At 37.8% G+C, this 24,203-nt stretch overlaps 1 protein-coding gene across 1 annotated transcript in view; it reads left to right on the top strand.

Annotated features, from left to right (window-relative positions):
* shtn1 (shootin 1) overlaps nucleotides 1-22,626 on the top strand; it is an 83,142-nt gene extending 60,516 nt beyond the window's left edge. Inside the window, exons 10-15 of the mRNA XM_048608937.1 lie at nucleotides 7,733-7,886; nucleotides 9,146-9,251; nucleotides 11,707-11,786; nucleotides 15,322-15,419; nucleotides 16,540-16,602; nucleotides 20,489-22,626. Coding sequence (XP_048464894.1) covers nucleotides 7,733-7,886; nucleotides 9,146-9,251; nucleotides 11,707-11,786; nucleotides 15,322-15,419; nucleotides 16,540-16,602; nucleotides 20,489-20,632 — 645 coding nt within the window. The 3' untranslated portion in view covers nucleotides 20,633-22,626. The remainder of the gene's footprint in view (nucleotides 1-7,732; nucleotides 7,887-9,145; nucleotides 9,252-11,706; nucleotides 11,787-15,321; nucleotides 15,420-16,539; nucleotides 16,603-20,488) is intronic.
* The last annotated feature ends 1,577 nt before the right edge of the window (nucleotides 22,627-24,203 follow it).

Below are 24,203 nucleotides of genomic sequence, written 5' to 3'. Positions count from 1 at the left end.
AGCAGAACCTCAAAGGTTACACTCTCTGAATTATCATCTGAGCCATGTGCAAATTGGCATAGGATAAGGAAAACTGGAAAGATGAATACATGGCTCAGAGATTTGTGTGGGGGATGTGGCTTATGTTTCATTGGCCACTGGCATGAAGACTGTGTAAAGTGGGCCTGTACCAATGGTAAAGTCTACACATACAAACATTCGAACAAGGAACAAGAGTAGACCACTCGGCCCTGCAAGCCTGCTCCACCGTTCAATGAGATCATGGCTGATCTGATTTTAACCCAAGCTCTACATTCCTGCATACTCTCAATAATCTTTCATCCCCTTGGTAATAAAGAATTTATTTATCTTTCCCTTAAAAATATTTAAACATTCTGCATCCACTGCCTTTTGAAGAGAGGAAATTCAAAGACTCTCAATCCTCTCAGACAAAATATGTTTCCTTGTCATTATCTTAAATGGGCAATCCCTTATTTACACTTGAACAGTGCAGGGGCCAGTATTCTTGCAAATCACATAACTAGGGAAGTAGACAGGGCTTTAAACATTGGGGGCAAAGGATCAAATGTGGAAAGATATGGTATATCAAAGATAGAGTCAAGGTAAGAGAGGCAAATAGTAATATGGAAAATGAGGGTCGGGGAATAACAGGAAGAGACAGACAAAAAACTTAGGACTACACCAGCAATCAAGGCGAAATGGTACAAAGATAATGAAAAGACAAAACTAAGTGTTCTGATGGATTTTGAATGCAAGTAGTATTTATAACAAAATTAACAAATTTATAGTACATATTGAAGTAAGTAATACAGCTGCAGGTTGACAAGAATCGGGTCCTGATCTGAAGGATACATGACATTCGTGAAGAATAGAAGCTAGGTAAAGGTGAAAGGATAACAATGTTAATTAAAGACGGCATTTGTGCAATAGTTAGACATAACCTTGGTTTGGGATATCAACATTGGATTGGGTTGACATGAGGACTACTATGACATTGAGTCACTAGTAGGAATAGACACTGGTTCTATACATTATGTTGGAAAGAGTATATATGAAGAAGTATTGGGTACTTGTGACAAAGGGATAGCAATAGCTATTGGCGATGTAATTTTCATATAAGTTGGAAAAATTAGGTCGGCAGAAGCAGCCTAGATGAAGAACACTTTGAGAGAGTCTCTTAGACCAGCACATTCCGAAACTGACCAGAGAGCAGGTTATATTAGATTTGGTAATGTGTAATATGACAGGATTAATTAATCATCTCAGAGCAAAGATACTCCTAGGTAGGAGCAACCACAATATGATTGAATTTTGCATCCACTTTGAAAAGGAGAAGATTGAGTGTAAGACTAGTATTTTAAACCTAAATAAGGGCAGCTTTGCGGGCATGAAAGCTAAGATAGCTGAAGTGAACTAGCATACTAGCTTAGGGGTTAGGTCAACAGAGAGAGACATTTAAGCGGATATTTCAGAATAGTTGAAAAAGTATATTCCTTTTACAAAGAAAAATTCTGAAGGGAGGACCCACCATCTGTGGTTAACTAAGGAGGTTAGTGGAAGCATAAAATATAAGAAAAATGCATATAATTGCACAAGGATGAGTGGCAAATCAAAGAATGACCAAAGGGTTAATCAGAAGGAAGAAATTAGAATATGAGAGGAAGCTAGCTAGGAATATTAGATAGCAACAGATAGCAAGAATTTCTGTGGGTACTTAAAGAAGAATAGTATGTAAATTGTGGATTGGCTTTCTCCAGCAATTATTTTCAAATTATGTGCCGTATGTCGGAGTTGGGTCCACTGCTTTTAGTCATGTACATAAATGATTTGGATGTGAGTTTAGGAGGAGTGTATAGTAAGTTTGCAGATGACACCAAAATTGATAGTGTCGTGGACAATGAAGAAGGTTATCTCAGAGTGCAACAGGACCTTCAGTGGCAGATGGTGTTTAATTTAGATAAATGTGAGGTGTTGTATTTTGGTAAGACAAATCATGGCTGGACTTATGCAGCAAATGGTAGGGTCCTGGGGAGTGTTGCCGAACAAAGAGACCTCGGGATGGTCATTCATAATTCCTTGAAAGTGGAGTCAGAGGTAGACAGGGTAGTAAAGAAGTCATTTGATACACTTGCCTTCATTGGTCAATGCATTGAGTATAGGAGTTGGATGTCATGTTGTGGCTGTACAGGACATTGGTTAGGTCATTTTTGGAATACTGCATACAATTCTGGTCTCCCTGCTATGGGAAAGATGTTGTTAAACTTGAAAGGGTTCAGGAAAGATTTACAAGGATGTTGCCAGGATTGGAGAGTTTGAGCTTTAGGGAGAGGCTGAATCGGCTGGGGCTGTTTTCCCCGGAGCATTGGAGGCTGAGGGATGACCTTATGAAGGTTCATAAAATCACAAGGAGCATGGATAGGGTGAATAGACTAGGGTGGGGAGTCCAAAACTAGAGGACATAGGTTTAAGGTGAGAGCTGAAAGATTTGAAAAAGGACCTAGGGGAAACTTTTTCATGCAGAGCGTGGTGCATGTATGGTATGAACTGCCAAAAAAGTGGTGGAGTCTGGTACAATAACAACATTTAAAAGGCATTTGGATGGGTATATAATAGGAAGGGATTAGAAGGATTTGGGCCAAATGGTGACAATTGGGATTAGATTAATTTAGGATATCTGGTCAGTATGGACAAGTTGGACTGAAGGGTCTGTTTCCATGCTGTACAGCTCTATGACTCTGTCACTTTGTCAAAATCCCTAGTCCAAACATAATGGAACAGTTTTTCCAGGGAGTGCATTTTTACACGTACATACTGGCGTTCTGGCTAAGTTTGCAGACGATACAAAGACAGATGGAGGGATAGGTAGTATTGAGGAGGTGGCGAGGCTGCAGAAGGATTTGGACAGGTTGGGAGAATGGGCAAAGAAGTGACAGACGGAGTACAGTGTGGGAAAGTGTGAGGTCATGCACTTTGGTAAGAAGAACAAAAGCATGGACTATTTTCTAAATGGGGAGAAAATTCAGAAGTCTGAAGTGCGAAGAGACTTGGGAGTTCTAGTCCAGGATTCTCTCAAGGTAAACTTGCAGGTTGAGTCAGTAGTCAGGAAGGCAAATGCAATGTTGGCATATATTTTGAGAGGACTTAATATAAAAGCAGGGATGCACTATTGAGGCTTTATAAGATGCTTGTCAGGCCACATTTGGAGTATCGCGTGCAGTCTTGGGCCCCATAACTCAGGAAGGATGTACTGGCCCTGGAGTGGGTTCAGAGGAGGTTCACGAGAATGGTCCCAGGAATGAAAAGCTTAACATATGAGGAGCGTTTGAGGACTCTGAGTCTATACTCAATGGAGTTTAGAAGGATGAGGGGGGATCTAATTGAAACTTTCAAAATACTGACTGGCCTGGACAAAGTGGATGTTGGGAAGATGCTTCCATTGGTAGGAGAGTCTAGGACCTGAGGGCACAGCGTTAGAGTAAAGGGAAGACCTTTTAGAACAGAGATAAGGAGAAACTTCTTCAGCCAGAGAGTGGTGAATCTATGGAATTCTCTACCACGGAAGGCTGTGGAGGCCAGGTCATTGAGTATATTTAAAACTGAGATAGATAGGTTCTTGATTATCAAAGGGATCAAGGGTTATGGGGAGAAAGCAGGAGAATGGGGTTGAGGAACTTATCAGCCATGATTGAATGGCGGAGCAGACTCGATGGGCCAAATGGCCTAATTTCTGCTCTATGTCTTATGGTCTTATGGTCTTATACGTTTTAGCATTATATTACCAATTAATGGAAATTTTTAAGGGTGTTAAATCTTGTAATGATGTTGCTAGGGATAGCAGGGAACACTAGATGAGACATCCACAATATTGCTAAGCTTGTTTCAGAACATCTGGATAAGCTTGAGGTCAAATTTTAAGGAAAATTTTCCATCTGAAGATAATCCTCGGATTGAATTTTTGAGGGCAATGGATCTGTTCATTACTCTGGCAGTCGAACAAATAAGCTGTCATTTTCAAATTCAGAAAATGATAGTCTGAATGAATTAGCAAATGATCCGACATTGAAATAATTATTTAAGTCTGTGCCTTTGGATACCCTCTGGCTTAAAATAAAGACAGAATAGTGAAAAAGCTATTAAGAACAACTTCATTATAGAAGCAATTAAGAAATAACTGTCCTTTTCTTCCACATTTTGTTGAGTTTTCATTGCTGACTTAGTCATCAAAGTACTCAATAGTGCTCAATATACTTGAAGTAAGCATGTCTTTGCTGCAAGCACCTCTTCAAATCATCCAGAATGAATCATTGTTTATACAGATATGACACCTAATGGAATAGGTACCATATCATTTCCACTCTTTGAGAATTTATGTTGAATGTAGCTGTCATTATTCTTCCTCTTTGTAATCATATTTTGTTTCTTCTCAGCTGGAATATCTCTTTCAGATTTTTAAAAATATTTCTGAAGAAATTATGCCAAATTTTTGAGACGTTGCTTGGTTATTTTTATTCTTATGGTATATCATGCCTGTCATAAAATAAAAGTACACGTTATAAAAAAAGAACCAATGGCATTATTCCACAACAGCATTTTCAACTGGCTTTGTACGTGGGAGGGTTATATAAAGAACAATTTCTCATGTAATGCCTTAATCTTACTTATCGTCGGGCATTATATGTGAAATTGCTCTTCATATAATCCTTCCTCGTTATCCTGTAAGCCTAGTTGAAAATGGTGGTGTGGAATAATGCCATTAGTCTGTGAAACTATTATTTATAAATATAGAGAAAACCGACAATTAAATACAGGAATAATTTTATTCATAATGGCCCGTCAACTGAGGCCCCATGTATAGTGTGAGTACAAATGTCTTTAAAAGTCTCCATGATAAACAAAATGGAAATAGAAATGAAGCTAGGCCTTAAGCTTCAATTGATACATTTTAACCTGTCCGAGCTAAATACACTATTTTATCTCTTGCTTGGAAGAGTGTCCCTATGCTCATTTGTAGGTGGTGATACAGCCCTTGGTATTTTGTTTAGATTCGTTTGTGTAAGATGGTGAAATGGAACTCTTAGTTCAATAAAATTAGCCAGTTTAGCACCTATAACTAAGTTGGTATGGTTAGGCAAGTACAAGTGATGAACGATAGTGTGTTGAATGAAGTGTTACTATGGACAATATAGCAAGATGAGGGTCACAGGATGAATTTAAAAAGGTATGATTGTGTTGGAGCAACAACAGAAGTTGCTGGAAAAACTCAGCAGCTCTGGCAGCGCCTATGGAGAGAAAACAAAGTTAATCTTTCGAGTTCAATGGACCCTTCTTCAGAACTGATAGCACTTAGGAAATAAAATTGTATTAATCATGATTTCTGGGGATGGGGGGAAAGGAGCAAGAGGATAGGTGAAGAAAGAGCCTAGAATGAGCAAGAGGAAAAAAAAATTAAGTAGACAACAGGATTGTCGATGATAAGCAAGGGAAGAATAAAAGCTATAAAGCTGATAATGGGGACAATGAGTGCATGAAAATGGATTGGCCATGCTGAAAGCAGCCAATGTCAACACAGGGGGTGGGTAATGGACATGGAATGAGGTGTTCAGACTGTAAAATTATTGAACTCGGTATTGAGTCCTGGAGGCTGCAGGGTCCCCAAGTGGAAAATGAGATGTTAAAATGAAATGTGTCCTTCCAGCTTGTGCTAAGCCTTGCTAAAACAATGCAACAAGCTTGAGACAGAAATGTCAGTTAGGAAACATGGAGGTGTGTTGAAGTGGCAGGTAACTAGAAGCTCAGGGTCATCTCTATGGATGGAACGTAGGTGGTCTGCGAAGTGGTCACCCAATCTGCATGTCATTTGAAGATGTGAGTTATTCGGTTTGGCAGAAAAAATGAAAACACAGAGTATTACTTAAATAGAAACAACTGGAATTCTGAGATGCGGAGGGATTTAGGTGTTCTAGTGAATGAGTCACGATAAGTTAGTTCAGACGAGGTTTACTGGATTGATACGTGAAATGAGTGTGTTGTGTTACATAGGTTTAACAGGCTGGGCTTGTTTCCACTGGAGTTTGGAAGAGTGAAGTGTGACTTGATTGAAATGTATAAGATCCTGAATGGTCTTGACAAGGTGGATGTGAAAATGACATTTCCTCTTGTGGGTCTGTCTGGAACTAGTGTGATGTAAGGCATATTATTTACATATATTTTAATATTTATTTTTGAGTTTGGATTTTTTGAATTTGAACTAGTGGCATATGGGTTTTCTATGGGTCTAAAGGGCTTTTGACAATTAACTATTGTGAGGGATTAGAGAAAGATGGTAGCATAGTGGTTATGTAACTGGACCAGTAATCCAGAACCCCAGGCTGATGTTCTAGGGACATTGAATCATACCATGGCAGATGGTGAGTTTTAATTCAATTTAAAAAAGGGAATAAAACAGCTAGCCTAATCATGACCATGTAAAAATTTCCAAATGTATAAAAGGCACTAATGTGACTCCAGATGCACAGCAATGTGGTTCACTCTTAAATGCCATCTGGGTGCTTAGGGATGAGCATAGCCAGCAATGTCCACTTCCCATGAATGAATAAAAGTATTTCTTTATCCATGATGATTTATTTTAAAATGCAATTTGAGAGAAAGTCTTTCCAGAGGGCAATGGGTTTTTGTTTACATTGGCTGAGTTTACAAGTGGGCAAAGTAAACAGTGAAGTGCACAATGCTTTCAGATGGAAGATGCTGGATTTGCTTTTGGGCTTAGGGAAAACACTCATGGCTTGGAAAAAAGCCTTTTAGTATTGGTTTTAGACAATTCTGTGGGATATTTGACTTAAACTGGATGTAAAAAGTAGTTGCTCCAGCTTAGAATTGTTAAAAAAGAGGCTAGCAAAAGCTCTAAACCAGAAATATCTAGTTACAACCTGAAGGGCTTGTTTGAAGCTGAGAAAGTTTATGCTCAGTTGTTCGAAGAAGGAACTGTCCTTCTTTGAAATCACTGTTAAACCCTATGGGGAGATGGAAAAGGAAATTCACTCTGGTATGAGTACTTCTGGCATTTTTGAATTAAAGGGGCTTTTGGGATTAAATGGGATACACTTTTACTGTGTTTCAATATCTTTAAATTTGTGTTCGATGTAAATAGTTTGGTTTATTTTATTTTCATTACTTTGCATAATAAACTTGACCTTATTGTTAAACCTGAATCCGTGGCACTGCATGTTTGTGTTTCAGTGAAAAACCACCTCATTAAAACGAAAAAAAAATTCTGATAAATCAAGACAGATTTCAAACTGGGATATGATTTGTCCAGTAAAAACATCACTTTCAATCATAACACTCGGAGGCATTGTTTTAAAATTAGCAGCCACTCTTTTATAACAGAGATCGGGAAACATATTTTTCCATTAGAGCAGTGTGCGACTTTGGCACTCTCTATCCCTGGGAGTGGAGGGAGGGTCATTTAAATACTTTTAAGGCAGAATTTGATTGATTCTTGTTAGGCAAGGAAATCAAAAGCGATTGAGGATAGGTGGGAAAGTGGAAATTGAAACATAAGCGGATCAGCTATGATATTATTCCATTGTGGACTGGGCTTGAGGGACCAAATGCTTCGACTTCACTTCTGCTTCTGTTTCATATGTAAATAACATAAAGACATTTAACAGACACAGGGATCATTGAGCAGATGTACATCGTCAATGTAATCCTTTCTTCCCTATGCTGTCAGCTAAATGAGATGCAGGAAAAATTAGATGATTGCACCCTAAAGAAGGAAGTAAAGTCACTGATGAAACAGCTTGAGCTTCTCAAAGAAGACAAAGAAGAACTTGAAGTAAAATGCCAAAATTATTCCCAGCAAGTAAAAGATCTGAAACACACCAGTAAGTATTTGGCACTGTAATGAAATGTAGATTTATAATAATGTATTTTAACTTGGTCCTAATCCAAGCAAAGTAAAAACCAAGAATGCTGGAAGTACTCAGCAAGCCTGGGCAGTATCTGTGGAGAGAAAAGCAGAGTTAACATTTCAGGTCAATGACCACATATGTTGCTTGACCTGTTGATTATTTCCAACATTTGCTGCTTTTATTTTTAACTTTGTGCCAAATGGCACAGACCCAGTTTGAATTCTGAAAATGATGTGCAAAATACTTTGAGAACATTTGTTGACTGCTCTCAGTAACAATGCTTGTGGAACTTTGAACTTTTGAAGGTGGTTCTGAACTGGAGTTGTGCTAGCATCAAAACTTCACATTTTTCCAGTTCCTCTAATGTTGTGAGTTATAGTCCATGACACAATGATACTATATGTTTTGCATGAAAGATTATTTATCTGCTTTTACACATTGTGTAACAATTTGCATTTATATTGTTTTCCTCACATAAACGTCTTGGAGCTTTTTGTAATAGGAGAGGATTCAGTAGGTATGAGGAAAGGGAAACAATTTCCAGAGAAGCTAGAAAAGGGAACATAAAGTATAAACAAAATTAATTACTTTGAAAGCAGGAGAGAGGTGAGAAATTAGAAGAAAACAGCTCATGGCAGCGGCTAGACCATAATAGATGAATAGATGGGCTTCAGTTGTGAATTTGGAGGAAACAAGACTCACTTAAATGTTTTAGAGTATGTGAGAACAGAGAATGGGACTAGTTCTCTCATGAACAGTGAGATAAATAGTATTTTGAAAATAAGAGCAAGAATTTTGAAATTGAATGACTGGAGCACAAGCAAACAGCAAAGCTAGAACACCACAGGGGTTACTGGACCATGGGAATTGGTGCAAGAAAGGATGTGGTCTGCAACATTATGGATGAACTGATGCTTGAAGCAGAAATATTAATTTGGAAAGTAGTAAGAAATCAATTTTTTAGTGGTTAAAAAGTGAGGTAAGGTTTCAGCAAGGGCAGAGATTGAATGGTGCAGGCAATGTTGAGTGGTTGGAAGAAAGTGATCTGGTAAGGCAGCAAGTATGGTGGAGGATGGTGAGCTGAGTGGAACAGAAGATAATCATTTTGGAAACTGCAGGAAATATTCACCTCTGCAAAGCATCTTTTTACAAATACAGAATGTCATGACAATTTTCTATGCCTTGCAAATACTCAGACTACTGGATTTAAAGCTCTGGTACCTCTGTTACAGTTGATGAGCTACAGAAGCAGATCCAACAAGCAGAAAAGCCAATGCCATCATCGCCTCCTCCTCCTCCACCTCCTCCAGTGCCATCACCCACTTCAAGTCCACTTAAGTAATAAAAGTATATTTTTTCTAAAATCAATTTTAGAGATATGTGAAATAGGCTGTTTACCGTGTGCTAGAATTTCCAAATAGAATGGTGTCTTTCAGCAAAATTTGGCAACTGTTTAATAGTACATTAAATATTTGAGCATTCCGTTTACTATTTTTCACATATTAACATTGTACAGTACAGTTATTTCATTAAAAAGTGTATCTTTTATGTTATTTTAAGATTTTAATTCAGTCAAAATACTAGCACTTCCACTGAAACAGCATTATGGGTGTTTCTACACCAAATGGATTTCAGTAGTTTAAGTAGACAGCTCATCATTCTATTTTCAAGGACAATTACTGATGGGCAATAAAGTCAAGGCCACATCCCCCGAATGAATAAAGGAAAAAAAAATCAAAGGAACTCAAGAGGATGTGAAGTTTCATCACAATCACTATAAAAAGTCTTGCCATCCTAAACTACTTCTGGCTGGTATGAATGATTTAACCTGTTGGGCAGTGAAGACACCACTCCATGGATACCATGGGATATCTTTGGCTGCACCATTACTTTTCCTTCAGTCAAACTCACTGCTAAGAGGCACTTAATGCAATATCTAATGCTGTGAGAGATTTTGATAAAGGAAGGAGAGGTACAAAGTTGCAATGAAGGTAGTGCCATGTCTCAGTCTTGTATAAGTTTCAACTCACCCACAACCCTTCCGTAGTGAGAGTTAGGAATCTATAAGGTTAACAGTGCTGAAGTTTACCTTTCCATTCAAAAACCTTTGTTGATTGAATGCAGATTGGAGTGTGCCTGGTATGCCTGTAGCAACAAGCTAATTTAAAGGCCTGATGTACATCTTTTATGTAATAGCATATAGAAAACCATTTGTTCAAGACAATTTGTTACATTACATTTAGCAGTTAGAGATGTGTGCTGTTTTGATGGTTACGACTTGACATTCTTCAGATAGTACACTGACAATAACTTCCAGCTGTAGAAGTTTGAAGGCTGTGCATATTGAAAGTTCAATGGGCATTGACTGCTGGCACCACATTTTGAAAGTTCAGATTTATTTTCTCACCATTTTCTGACTACTGTATAATTTCCTTTTCAGTGCTGCTGATGGGAGGCAGCCATATTCCTGGTCCCGGGAAGCCTTCATAAAATTAATTCTTAGATGACTGGTGCTAGCATCAGAGCAAGACATTTTCTTGGGCTTGTCATGCAATTTTATATTACAAAATCTTACCATAAGAAAAATGCCTTAAATAATTAGATAAATATGACGTTACAAGTTTTATATTTTTGATGTAACATTGGATAAGAGGAAGCCATGGGATTTTGCAGCCATTCAGCACATGGGATTGATCTGCTTTCACACAGGGACCATTCTCTCAGGAAATGTCTGATGAGAAATTGCCTGCCATGTTTTTGGCTTTTCTCCACTGCACTCACTACGACTGTGGATTCTCATCTGGAGTCTATAATGACAGAATTAGCCGGAATTATTAGTGTGATGATCAGTTTAGTATTGGTGAACAAAATTAACAAGCTGGCTATTTCACCTTTGTAGAGTGACATGGTCTAGACCTTCTGTTTGGCGTAAAAACTCACTAAACTGCCCGTGCTTTTTATGGCCAGCATTCCAATGTTGGCCGCTCCCTGAAGCTTCTATTGTGGAAAAGTGGGTAAGTTTTGATGCAGGTCAGAGGAAGCAAACCCTTGTCCCCATATGATTCTGCAGGATTTGGCAATTCCCCCTCAGAGCAATAGCACATAGCACACAGGTTAAATTGCTCAGTAAGTTGTAAACTGCACAGTAGGTTGAATTAAAGTTCGGCAGAATTTTTCAGATATCACTTAGCTTTCCTTTCTGTTTTTTTTAATTTAGTGTTATTGCGATTGAGCATTTTAAAATTTCTTTTAAATATTTCATGACTGTTACTTAATAATTCCAAGAGTAGTTAGTTTTCCTTGTTTAGCATTCTACACTAATTAATGATTGTTAATTATTGAGTGCAGCGTGAGGAAGGTGGGGGGGGTGAGGTGTGTGAGTAAAGGGATAGGGTGGCACCTGGATGCGGTAGTGTCAGTTAATGTGGCAGGTGGGCATGAGGATGGGGTGAATTTGTTATCGAGGAATTGTTTTAGGGTTATCTTAGTCCTGAGAGTGTTGGGGTGTGGTGGGGTTCAGCAATTGTGTTGGGCTAGGAGAGGGCAGTCTGAAGATGTTGGGGGAGGTTCAGTGGGCTGGGTGATAGGTGAATGAATGGACAGGGTGAATCAGTTGGATGCAGTGTGGTAGGTGGGTAAGCAATCAGGTGGTGAAGGGGTAGGGACTTTCAAACTTCCTGTTGCACATTGCTATTCTAGGCCACTACAATAAATATCTTCCTATCAGTGGAGTTGGGCCTGAATGTTGACATCCAAATGGAGGCTTTAAGAAAACATGTTTATATTTCAACAGAAATCTTATGATGATCATTTGTCAAAGACAGAAAGCATCCAATTTGTCTGGGGTTGGAAAGGCTCTATCTGAAGAAGCAGGTAAGCAATAGTATCGAATGCATTTTACTCGTGCTTTTTTAAAAAAAAGCAGTTAAATATTGATTTAAAATATAAGTCAGAACTGAAAATTGAAGTTCAATTGACATTTAATGTCTGAATTGGTTAGCGCACTTCTGCGATCTGTTTCCTTGCCCCATATTTTTATCAAGAGATGTTCTTTCATTCTGAGAAAGCCTCAATGATGCTGGAACACTTTGTGCTGATGGGTAACAAGTCCTGAACAACATCCAGGCTTCAGCTGATAAGCAGCCAAGTAGTTCAAACGTGTGTTTATCTCTCTGTCTCTTTCTCTCTCTCTCGATGTGTGGGTGTGCAGGACAGGGGTGTGAGGAATTGTTGGGAGAGCTTCTAGTAGGTAGGATGGCAAGTAGGTGAGGGGATAGGGTAAGTCAGTCAAGTCCAGGGTGCATAAGAGTCAAGAAATAACAATCTCCAACAGTGGAGAATGTTTCCCTGAAATCCAATACGCCACCATTGTAAAATCTCTAGTACTGACATCCTGGGAGGGGTTTACCATTGACCAGCAATGTAAATGGGCCAGACATAGAAATACTTGTAGCTACCACAGCTGCTGAAAATCTATAAAGTGCTCTAGGTAAACCTTTAACTGTTTCCAGCACCCCCCACCACCCAACCTAACCTTCTTAACACAGGAACCTTGTGTTAGTTAACAAACAAGCACATGTACATACACACACTCACCCAGAACAATATGAGGTTCTTACTATAACAGAAGGGCAGACTGACTTTCCAGAGTGATTCCAAGAAAAAAATTCATGCAATAAAGGGAATCACAGCCCAGCAATGGACAGCACACAGGGACTATTGATAAAAGGTGTTATTAATCCTCACTTGAAAATTAGTTGGTGTTAGTAGACTGTAAAAGCAGTTAAAAACACCTTTATGTGAATAATCCTCTAGGTTTATATTACTCTTACTCATTAACCAAATTTCCTGCTAATATTACAGAGGGGAAGATTAAATTTTAATGTTCATGAGAATAATGACCAAAGTCACTGATAACCTGCTCCATAACCGATGCTTCCAAAAGCACTGGTTCAAATGGAGGTACAATGTGGGTGCTCCCAAGTACTTGGTCCATCTGGAGAGTTGCTTCAAAATTAATGAGGGCCCACTGCAAGAAAAAGTATGTGGTAGCCTTGTACACCCTCCACCTCTGGGCGTGTACGTCACCATCATCGTTAACCATGTGGTTGCTACACAGCAGGATAAGCGATCCCCAGGAGCAAGGGTACTGAGCAGGATAGTGAAATCCTCAATTTAGCCAGCTGTTTCAGCGACCGGGCTATGGAAGCGCACTAACTGAAAATCATCTAAGACCCATGTAATTTACCACATTTTGTTTTTCTTTCTGGAAAATAAACTGGAAAATGGATATTAGACCTGTATAGATAAAAGTGCCACAGATGTTTTGCAACTTGAAGATCAAGTGGGATTATGTGGTATACGTTTTAGCCGCTCAAGGTTATGTTACATTTTGCAGTGAGATGGATACCTTATGAGACAGTATGGCATCAGGAATCTTGGAATTAAGGATAAAATGCACAACAACAGCCATCAGATTGATCCAGCTGCAGTTTGCACCAAACCTGTGAGTGCAGTGCATTCCGAGACATCCAGAAGCCTACAAGCAAGAAGTATCTCTCTCTGTGAATGAGAAAAGTCAAAACTTGAAAACTCTAAAAAGGAGAAGGTCTAATCCAAGAAAAAATCTAAGTTTACCCAATCAATTGTTGAATCAAAAATTGACCATCACTCTGCAGACAAATCATATCACAACCATTAAAGAAAATAAATTAAAAGCTGTGAGAAACAATTCATTCCACCCTGTGGACTGGACACGTCATTTGAAGTTATTTTTCTAGTCTACATTGTTCACCCATAATATTTGTGTCAAACCCTTTGTTTTTGTCTGTCCTATTCATGAATGAATGTGTATATGTGTGTTTGCAGTTTTTAGGGTATGGAATCATACAGCATGGAAACAGACCCTTTGATCCAACTAGTCCACACTTAAGTTGCACAGTAGTAAAGAGTAATCCATTTTTGCTCACCTTTTGTTAAATGATAAGTTTGTCTACAATAAATAGTTATTTTCCTGTTAATGATGCAAGCTGGTGTGAGTTACTTTTGTCCTGAATCGTGGAGCTTTAATTGGGTATTTACTTGTTTGTGATGGCTTATGGAATACTGAGCCGAATTATCAGTACACTGAGCCTTAACACCGTGAGTAACTCACCTCTTGACATCCCAAAAACCTGTCCGCAAGGCACAAGTTGGGAGTGTGATGGAATGCTCTCCACTTGCCTGGATGGGTGCAGCTCCAACAACACTCCAGAAGTTTGACACCATCCAAGACAAAGCAGCCCGCGTGATTGGCACCACATCCACAAGCATTCACTCCCTCCACCACCAACACTCAGCAGCAGTGTGTACCATCTCCAAGATGCATTGCAGAAATTCACCAAAGCTCGTTAGAGGCAGCACCTTCCAAACCCACTGTTTTTGTTTCAGATTTCCAGCATTGCAGTTCTTTGTTTTTTTGCTTATAATTTGAAATATGACCACAAGTCCTAATGTTTGTTTTTATAAAGGACTAAAGTAAGTTAAATGTAGTGACAATTTTATTTTCATCAATTAAAGTTTTATTTGGAATAGTAAATTTATCACTGGAAAATTAAGGACTCTTTAATCTCTGTATGGGTCTTGAAGTCTGCCAATTATGTCGACTCTATGAGTTGGCATTTGTAGGTACAAGTAAAACTGATGGTAAGTTAAGGGGAATGGGTTAGCATGAATTGACAGTAAGTTAACATACAGCCTTAAAAGGTGTGGTTGGAGGGACATACGATGGCATAGAGGCTACGCGGGTTATTGGGAGTAAGCAAAGGGTCATATCTTGGTATGAAGTACTAAGAAACCTTAGAAATGAGTTAAAGGAATAGTTTAACATGGAGAGCATGACTTGCCTTGCAGCTGGTACATAGGTTGCTGTGGAGGAAGAGGACCATCAAGTGTAGGTGGAATGGCATAGGTTGGCATGGAGGGTATGAGCTATGATTGATTGAGTGGGATGAATGAGGTGGCATTGATTAGCATGGGAAAGAAGAGACCTGGAGGGTGGTCTTCATCATATTGTTTAGTTTAGTATTTTGACAAAGTACCAGCGTGTCATTCTACCTTCCATCCAGCCTGCTTCACATCTGGCAGCCTTCACACCTGGCAACATCTGCACTGTTTTTGGCATCAGCATGCAGATTGCTATGAAACCTGTCCTCCAGAATGAACATCTGAGTTTGCAGGGCAGTTTCTTCTCCCAGAACGGATTTGTGAAGCTTGGAATTGTTTTAACTCTACAAATTCAGATGCAAGTTTTCTTTCCTCTGGGAATGCCAAGTATTTCTGAAATATTCTGTTTTTTATTGTACAGTGAGAAACTTGTTTTCTGAATGTTATATTTCAAATACATAAGTTGTTTCTTTTTTATCTCCAGGAAAACCTTTAGAAGATCTGAAAAAACAAGCAGTTGATGAAATGATGGAGAGAATTAAGAAGGGTGTTCACCTGCGGAAAGTTGATCATACCAACAGGGTAACTCAATAGTTATTGCAAATCATTGTTAGTAGCAACGTGTAGCAAAATTTCTATTCCTTTAGAAAGTCTGCAATCCAAGCAGACAGTGTTAGAATAAAATACATAGCTAAGTTTAAGTAACCTCTGGCAAGTATACCATAGTCATTCTGTTTGTATAATTTCAGATGAGAATTAGCCATCTGTCTTCTTGGTAAAGGAGGAAAATAGAAATTTCAGACAGGTGCAATAGTACTTGCTCACTATTGAGTTACCTGAGCAGCTTTCTTTGAAATGACACCAAATATGAAAGCACAGAAACTCCAGGTAGCAGGATATTGAACTTCATGACAGATCCTCAGTAGTTATTTATGTGGCGTAGAATTCATACATTGATAGCTGGTAGCAATGATTCAAGTCAACAAATGCACTATTCCACTTACTATATTTCTTTATATTCCTTTCAGCTCAGAAACATTCTGACTTTTGCTTGATGTAATCAGCTCCCTGGGAGCAGGAGTGATGGCAACTGATCTTCCAGCAGCTCAGTACTTCAGGATCATGACTTAGTGATAGTGCTAAGATGTGTGATGCTGTTACTGAATTTGATCGCTTTGGCCTTGCCTGCATCAATCCAGTTGGACCATTCTAATTTTAATAATGTCAAGATTTCATCAGATTCCTAATGAACATAATTGTTAACATTTTAAAATTCTGAACAGTATACATCCATGAAATATTTGAAATTCTGAAGGAATGTAACATTTGCAATGCTCCTTCATTTTGCTTTTGGTTCCAAATATGCACATCAATTTGTACTAAATAAGATTTGTACCAATTGACACAACTTAATTTAATAAGTGCCACATTAGTCAAACTTAAAGGCCAGGCCAAAAAGCAAATCAGAAATATTTACTTAACCCTGAATTTTTGCTTCCAATATTTTAGTTCCTGAAAAGGTTTCTCATCAAAATTCATTTATTTGTTTTCTTTCATTATCCCTATTTTCTGAACGCAGTAGAATAGAATATTTAATGTAGTATCCTTTAGAGACTCTTAGTTGCAGCTATTAATGCAGTTAATTAGTTTCACATCTGAGTGCTTTGCTCTTCTCGGTTACAGTCTACTTCTTTGTTTCTAGATTCGACTGAATAAGAATGAACCTCCGGAAGAAAATGCTCTCCAAGAACTGAGAGCAATGTTGGTAAGTCTTGAATTTAATTCCCGAGCATTTAAAAACAGAAAGACTCTCTTCCTTAGTTTAGGTTCATTTCTATCCATGTGGCTGGTAATACGAATTGTCCACAAACACTTACAGATGCTATTGTCAAAACTACCTAAGAGTGACCTGGGTCAAACTGACCCTTTTGCTGTAGGTGCGGTTCTCCCAGTCTCTAATTGGCCTCTTGTTGCATTCCTACATGGGCTAGCAGTATAAGAAATCAGGAAGGAAAGTGAAGTGACTCCAGTTGGATAACTACAGACTTTGCTTTGATTCTTTATAAAGCAGCATAATCTGCCTAACCAGTGGAATGTAAGAGAGATGATCTAATGGTTGTGAACAAACAAAGTGAAAAGGATTACTACTGTCAACCGTAGGGGTGCACAGACAACAGATGCTGTGTATTAGGCTTGGATTCTAATGTGTTGTCTGCAATCCAAATTGATTCACTGCTTTGTATAGTAAATGCTGACAGAGTCAAACAGGCATAGCTTCCTGTTTTTGTACACAAGTGCCACAGCTTGGAAAAAAAATAGCAAGGGATTTAGAGAGAGATTATTGTCTGTACGTGAGGGGAGTTTTTTTAAAAAATCTATCTTGAAAGCTGCTATGTTTGAAAACTCAGATGCAGCTCTTTCAGTGATGGTGTGTGACTCAACCATGCAGAGGTTAAGGTTCCACTTCTAATTTCAGTTCATTGCTGATTATTTCATCTTAGAAGGCAGTGAATACATGATAGTTGACCTTCAGCAATAATAGAGGGAAAATTGCTCCAAGTTCTCATTCCTAATTTGTTATCTGGCAATCAATGCAAAAATGTGAATGTATGAAGATATCAGATGAGGACAAGATTGGAATTGGCTGTGAAACCCATTATGATTGAATTGTTCATCAATGATTATCTTTATACTTGCAAAAGAAAGACCAGTTTCCCTCATCTTACTCCTAGCTGTCTTGCTGATAATCTTGATATTGTGACCCCTAGTTACTGACATAGCAACTAGTGGAAACAGAATATTCTTCTGTATCCTGTCAAAAGTTTTCATAATTTTGAACACCTCACTAAAGTCATCTTTTAATCTTCTTTGCTCCAAGGAAAATAAAATCCCTTGTTCCCTGTCTCATTTTGTAAATCTCCTTTGCGGTATCTTCTTCCTTAAATATGATAGCCAGAACCGAACGCAATACTCCAAATATGAGCTGATCAATGGTTTGTAGAGGTGTAGCATCACTTCCTTGCTTTTATACTGTCTGACTCTATTTACAAACCCAAGGATCCTTAACAACTGTTTCAACTTGCCAGGCCATTTTTAGAGAATTGTGCTTGTGAACCCCAAGATCCTTCTGCACCTGTACTCCCCTCAAAGTTGTCCTATTGAGTCTGTATAGTCTCTCCATGTTTCTTCTACTGAAATGCATGACCTCACATTTCTCTGCATTGAATTTCATCTGACAGCTGTCTGCCCATTAGGCCGACTTTTCAATGTCTCTCTAAAGTCACTCAGCATCATCACCACAATTCACTGTTCTCCCTAGCTTAGTATCATCTGCAAATTTAGAAATTTTTCCCTTAACACCGATGTCCAAATCATTTACATAAATCAGAAAAAGCAAGGATCCAAACATCAATTCCTGGGGAACACCACTTTCAACTTATCTCCAATCCCCTCTGTTTCCTATCTTTTAACCAACTTCTAATCCATGCTGCCAAGGACTCTTCAATCCCAAACCTTTCTAATTTGCTAACCAACCTTCCATGTGACACTGTACCAAATATTTTCCAAAAGTCCAAATATACAACATCCACAGCACTGCCCTCATTAACTCCCTGTGTCACCTTGTCAAAGGACTCAATTAAGTTTATCAGACATGACCAGCCCTTGACAAGGCCATGTTGACTGTTATCATGTTACCTTATCCCGTATTATGGCCTCCAACAATTTTCCCACTATTGATGTCAAGCCGACAGGTCTGTAGTCTTCTGCGTTATCCTTTTTGTGCTCTTAAACAGTGATGTCACATTTGCAATTCTCCAGTCAACCGGGATTAATCCTGTGTTCCGAGACAAAAATTTCTGTCAACAGCTCCATAATTTGCTCCCCTACATCCTGGATTGCTGAAAGAGGTACCCCATCCAGGCCCAGTAATTTATCTTCCTGAAGTGCTGCAGGCCTTTTTAGACCTCTTCTTTATCTATTACTATACTGCTCAGTTGCTTACATTTTCAACTCAATTATTGTCATCATTTTCTAATTTGAAGTTGAAGATAGAAGCAAAGTATTCATTTAATACTTACTCTGCTTACTCTGTTTGTTTCTTATAGGCTCTCCTCTATCCTTTGCAAATCTTTTACAGTTAATTTGTTTGAAGAACGCTTTAATATTTGTTTTAGCATGGCCTGCTATCCCTTCTGTGTGCTTCCTCTTAGCTTTCGTTATGCCAGTCTCCTCTTCGTAATTTCTACTGCTATTATTATCCCATTATGCATCATATGCTGTCTTTGTCTTCCTTATTTTCTTATCAATATCTTTAGTCGTCCATGGCACTCTAGTTTTGGATACCCCATATTTATTACCCAGCTTGCACCAGACCCACTTGAAATTCTCCCAATTTTCATCCATTGTTTTATCCACCAAAATGCAGTTCCAATCAACTAGGTTTTGGTATTATAATTTGCATGTTAATGCTTGAAACCCACCTGGCTCATTTTTAAATCAAAGCCTAGTTTTCTTGGTCAGGAAATTTTAATCATTAAGACCATAAAATCTAGGAGCAGAATTGGGTCATTCAGCCCATCAGGTCTACTCCACCAGTCGATGAGATCATGGCTGATTTGATAATTCTCAATTCCACTTTCCTTCCTTTTCCCTATAACTCAGATTTCCTCACTGATTAAAAATCTGTCTATCTCAGCCTCGATCCTAATGTATATTAAAGGCCAATTATTATGTTGAAAAATCTTGACCATTGTTTTTATAACCTTTGTCCTCAAATACAGGTTACAACAATACTTTAGAAAATGCCATTTCTGTTCTTCCATTCCAGATAAGAAAGTATTATCTGAGACAAGCTTGAACTCTAATCCTTTGCAAAATATTGATTAGAGAGATTATTTCTTTGTGATGTACATTACAGACAGTTGTGCAACACAACTGAAAAATGCAAGCCTGGCATTACTATTGGTTTGGAAAAAACAGAGTTAACGTTTTGGGTCTGGTGACCCTGCCTCAGAACTGCCCAGTTCTGAGGAAGGGTCACTGGACCCGGAACATTAACTCTGTTTTTGCCTTCGCAGATGCTGCCAGACCTGCTGAGCTTTGACAGCAACTTTGTTTTTGTTCCTGATTTACATCATCTGCAGTTCTTTCAATTTTTATTACTATTGGTTTGTTTATCCTGAATGTATTGTAAGGAGAGAGCAACAAGTAATCTGTTGCCCCTCATAAGCTGCAAGTGTGATATAAGAAGTTATAATTGGTCAGAGAATCTGGCAGAGTTTCACTTGTAATGAAGCTATAAATATCTATAGCTATAACTATCCTTTGAAATGGCCTAGTAAGCTACACAGTTCAAAGGCAGTTAGGGATGGACAACAAATGACAGTGATACCCACATCCCATGAAAGAATAAAAGAAAATGAAACTTATTTGAACGTCTCATTCACAAATTGCTGCAACTCCCTGTTGCCACAGACTCTTACATGTGGCTTCTTTCTGGTTTGCAATCCAAAATATAACTAAGATTTTACAAGCAGATACTAACAAAGATAGTTAACAGAAGCTTTCAGGAACTGAAGATGCTTGTTTTGTGCACTGAATTTAAATTGTGCTTTTTGTTTTGTAATGGATTTGTTTTCTTTCTCCTGAAGAAATCTAGTAAAGTTGGAACACTGACAACCATTACTCAGGTTACTGAAGAAAATGAGCTGGAAAGAGTTCTTCGACACAGAAAGGCAGCAACAGAAAGTAATGCTACTGATGAGTTCTCAGGAAAATCTGTTTATAATCCATAGCTAACGATTTTTATCCAAGTTGGGCCATTTTCTTCTACTTATGGCACAGTGAATAAAAGTGTTTCATCACTCATATTTTCTTTGGTGTACCTTTTGCAACCTTAAAGAGCTAAACCAAATTTTCAGCCTTTGGGAACTTAAGATTTATGTACTAATATAACACCAATTTTCTGATTTTAAGGATTGTAAACCATATTTTCATTTATAAATTAACAGCTTTTCATTTAACAAAGTAATAGAAAAGTAAAAAATACTCACCAGATAGTTCACTTGTCAATTTTAAAAATTAGCCAACAGTTATTTTTCACAAACAGCTGACTGAATGGCTTACCTTTCTTGACTAAAGGTAGTTATAGACAGCCTAGTATTATAATAAGATATTATGATCAGCATTTCTTATTTGCCTTCAGGAAATTACGCCAGGTTTACTGAATTCAAACCATTAGCAGGCATGCAAGTACATTTTTGTTTCAATACTTGTGCTTTCAAAACATTGAGACTTTACCCTTAAATCACTCCACTATGTTGGTGTAAAGTCTGGGCTATGCTGCCATCTTTCATGCTCTGATCCAAAGACTGTTTTTGCATACTGAATTTTCACGCAATAACTGCCTGATGGTAACTATATACTTTGTATGATTTCTTTTGACTCTTAGTAATATTCGTTGCATTCTACCACCCTCGTGGTCAGTCTTCTAAGATTTTTCAGGCAGTTTTTAGCAAGCAGTATCACTTACACAATATCCATTTGAATAGAGGAAGAAAATGGGCTTCTGCTTCACATTGCCTGGTACTAAATATGTGCAAAAATAGGAGAGAAATGAGAATCCAACACTTAATTACGGTACTGAACATCTTTCTTCTTGGAAATCTTTTGATAAAATTGAAAGCACTAACTAGGGTTATAAATCAATTTTTTTCCCAAAAAATGGTATAATTCTCCATTTCAAAGAACCTAATTATAGTGATGCTATGCATGAAGAAATTTTAAAATTTAATTAGATTGGAATATCTAATTAAGAAAATATACAGGACATGATGAAACCCAAAAGGTTTTGTTGACTTAACATGAAGCAAAGTGAGAAAAAATGAATGCTGTGACATATGTTGTGACTTCAAGTGTCTTATTAACCCCAAGTCTAAGGTGAATGTTTCAGTAGGCTTATATTAGAAGCATTAACTTTTCTTTCAAAACCAAATTGTTTGTTTTTAAGTCGACTGAGAGTAATTGTTCCATCTGTCATATATGAGGATTTTGGATAAATTGTCAGAACAATAAGTACTAAGTAAATGGGATCAACTTGTTGCTTTGGGCAGTCATCAGTAATTGAAGCTTTGGTGCCTCATACTGTTGAGAAATAAATCTAGCTTTTACAGGTGTGTGCCACTCAAAGATTACAGGGGGAGTTAAAAGGGGTTAGGTCAGCACAAATGGAAACGGAAATTACTTGCCTATCCAAGTCTTGTTATGGTGTTGCTGTATTCTATTCAAGCAATCTATTTTTATTTTCTGACACACATCTAAGGATTTCTGAAAAAGTATGATAAATCATTAAAGAAAGGGGAAAGCAGAAAGCCCATCCAAATATTTTTTATTTCAATACAGAAGTTTTGTACCTTTTGGACTTAACTTGCTGAACTGAGGTCATTAAAATGATCACAGGATGTATGACAGAGAGTGTTCTGTTTTCTATCTTTTTAAACTAATTTTTTCCCATAGTTCATTGATGAGCAGCAATACTGTTGTACAGTCACTGAGAAAGAGGGGTAAATTTAACTTGCTTAAGTGAGAGTTTCTTGAAGTTGTCTTTTGTCAACGTGCTCAGGTTTTTGCCTACTCTTTAAAGATTAGATTTTAATAACTGTTCCAAAGTGGCTATGGTACCAAAGTTTTGATCCTCTGTATAATTTATTTTGTTGTATGAAGTACAAATTACCTTAACGGAAAGGAAATGAAATAAACCTGTGCAAATGCAGGCACAATACATGATAAATTGAAACTGGAATGCACTTTGTATTTTAGTATTCTGCACAGTCATGGTGATTATGTGGAAGAAAAGAGTTATGTGAACTTTATCATTTAGTCCACTGCCTGCTTATTAACTGATGAAAAATGATACTCCAGCATAAATCCTTCACTGTTAAATGAGCACTTCCTTTGTTTTCTATTAACTGTTGCTTTGCTGGAATTTTTAAAAAAAGAATTAAATTTTGACCCAGTGTTCTCATTTCTATGTTCTTGAATGCCATGGTCCAGACAGATTGAAACAATAAAGATGAAAAAAATGCCAACTGGAAACAGGTAGGCAGTAGTAAAGTTCTCTGATACTGCTCCTTTCCTGGGGTCTTTTAGATTGGAGGTGAAAGAAATAATATGATCGATTGTTCTTTGGTAGAATTTTTGGTCATAAAAGGACCCGGCATTTTGCTAGTTCTATTCTATGGTTTGGTAGTGAATAAAACTTTTTTGTTAAGTACCAAAATCTCAATTTTCCATGAAATCCACATTTAGTAAACTAGATTAGTGTAGAAGCATCTTATGTGGGGCTGTTCTCATATTTTCATGAGTTTTGATGTAGTTATTTCTTGTAGTCCCTCTGTTATAAATCATTGCAGGACTTCTATTATAATTCACTGAGTATAACACCCAATTTCAAAGCTTTCAAGACAGGTCACTTTACAATAGAAATGCAACATGTAACATTTTATATTTTTGTTGGTAGAATAATTTGCTCTTGATGGATATCAAGCAACAATTAAACATTCTAACAGCTTTCAACAATTTTTGTCAGTATCAATTTTCAAACTGTTTCACACTGGAGAAAGGCTGTTCCTGACCAGCTTTTCATCTGCTCCCAAAAAAGGGAACAACAGCATTAATGTTTTTTCCACTGAGAAACTAACATGCCTTTGTCAAGTTGTAATTAGTTCTGCTGACATGTCAGATTGATCTATAACAAGGATGTTTCTGCACATGTTTAGAGCATTGAATTAATTGTTAATCTGGAGCCAGTATGTTCCTTATAAAAAAAACTCAGTTTAAAAAATCTCAATGATTTGAGCATTACTCACTGCTTAGAATCCTTTTAGTAATCAGCATAATTTCTTATGTGCACTACAAAGAAAGCCATCCAGTTGTTGAATACATAATGACATTATTTACATTGAGTGAGCTTTAATGTATGACTGCGCCACAATATTGCAATGCCTTTGTTTTGGAGCTACACTTGATTATTGTTGTAAGAGAAAGAAATGAGGTTTCTCTTTCTTGGAATTTCTGATGATACAAAGACATGAATATTGTCTAGCCAGCCTGTCCTCAAATTTGTGATATAATAAGCAGTGCAATATATACTCTCTCTACCCAACCCAGAAACCATGTGACCTCCTGGGAAGGGGAAAAAAGCCATGTAAAAATGCAGACCAATTTATCACAGAATGACAAAATGTCACAGCACAGAAGGAAGCCACTTGGCGCATCACATTCCTGTTGGTTCAGTGTGAGAACAATTCACCCCATTCCACTCTCCCACCTTTTCCCTGTGACCCTGCACATTCTTTTTCTTCAGAT

The sequence above is a fragment of the Rhincodon typus genome, chromosome 20 (genome assembly GCF_021869965.1).
Source record: "Rhincodon typus isolate 14 chromosome 20, sRhiTyp1.1, whole genome shotgun sequence".
Classification (NCBI taxonomy): domain Eukaryota; kingdom Metazoa; phylum Chordata; class Chondrichthyes; order Orectolobiformes; family Rhincodontidae; genus Rhincodon; species Rhincodon typus.
This window is presented reverse-complemented; position numbering and strand designations above follow the sequence as displayed.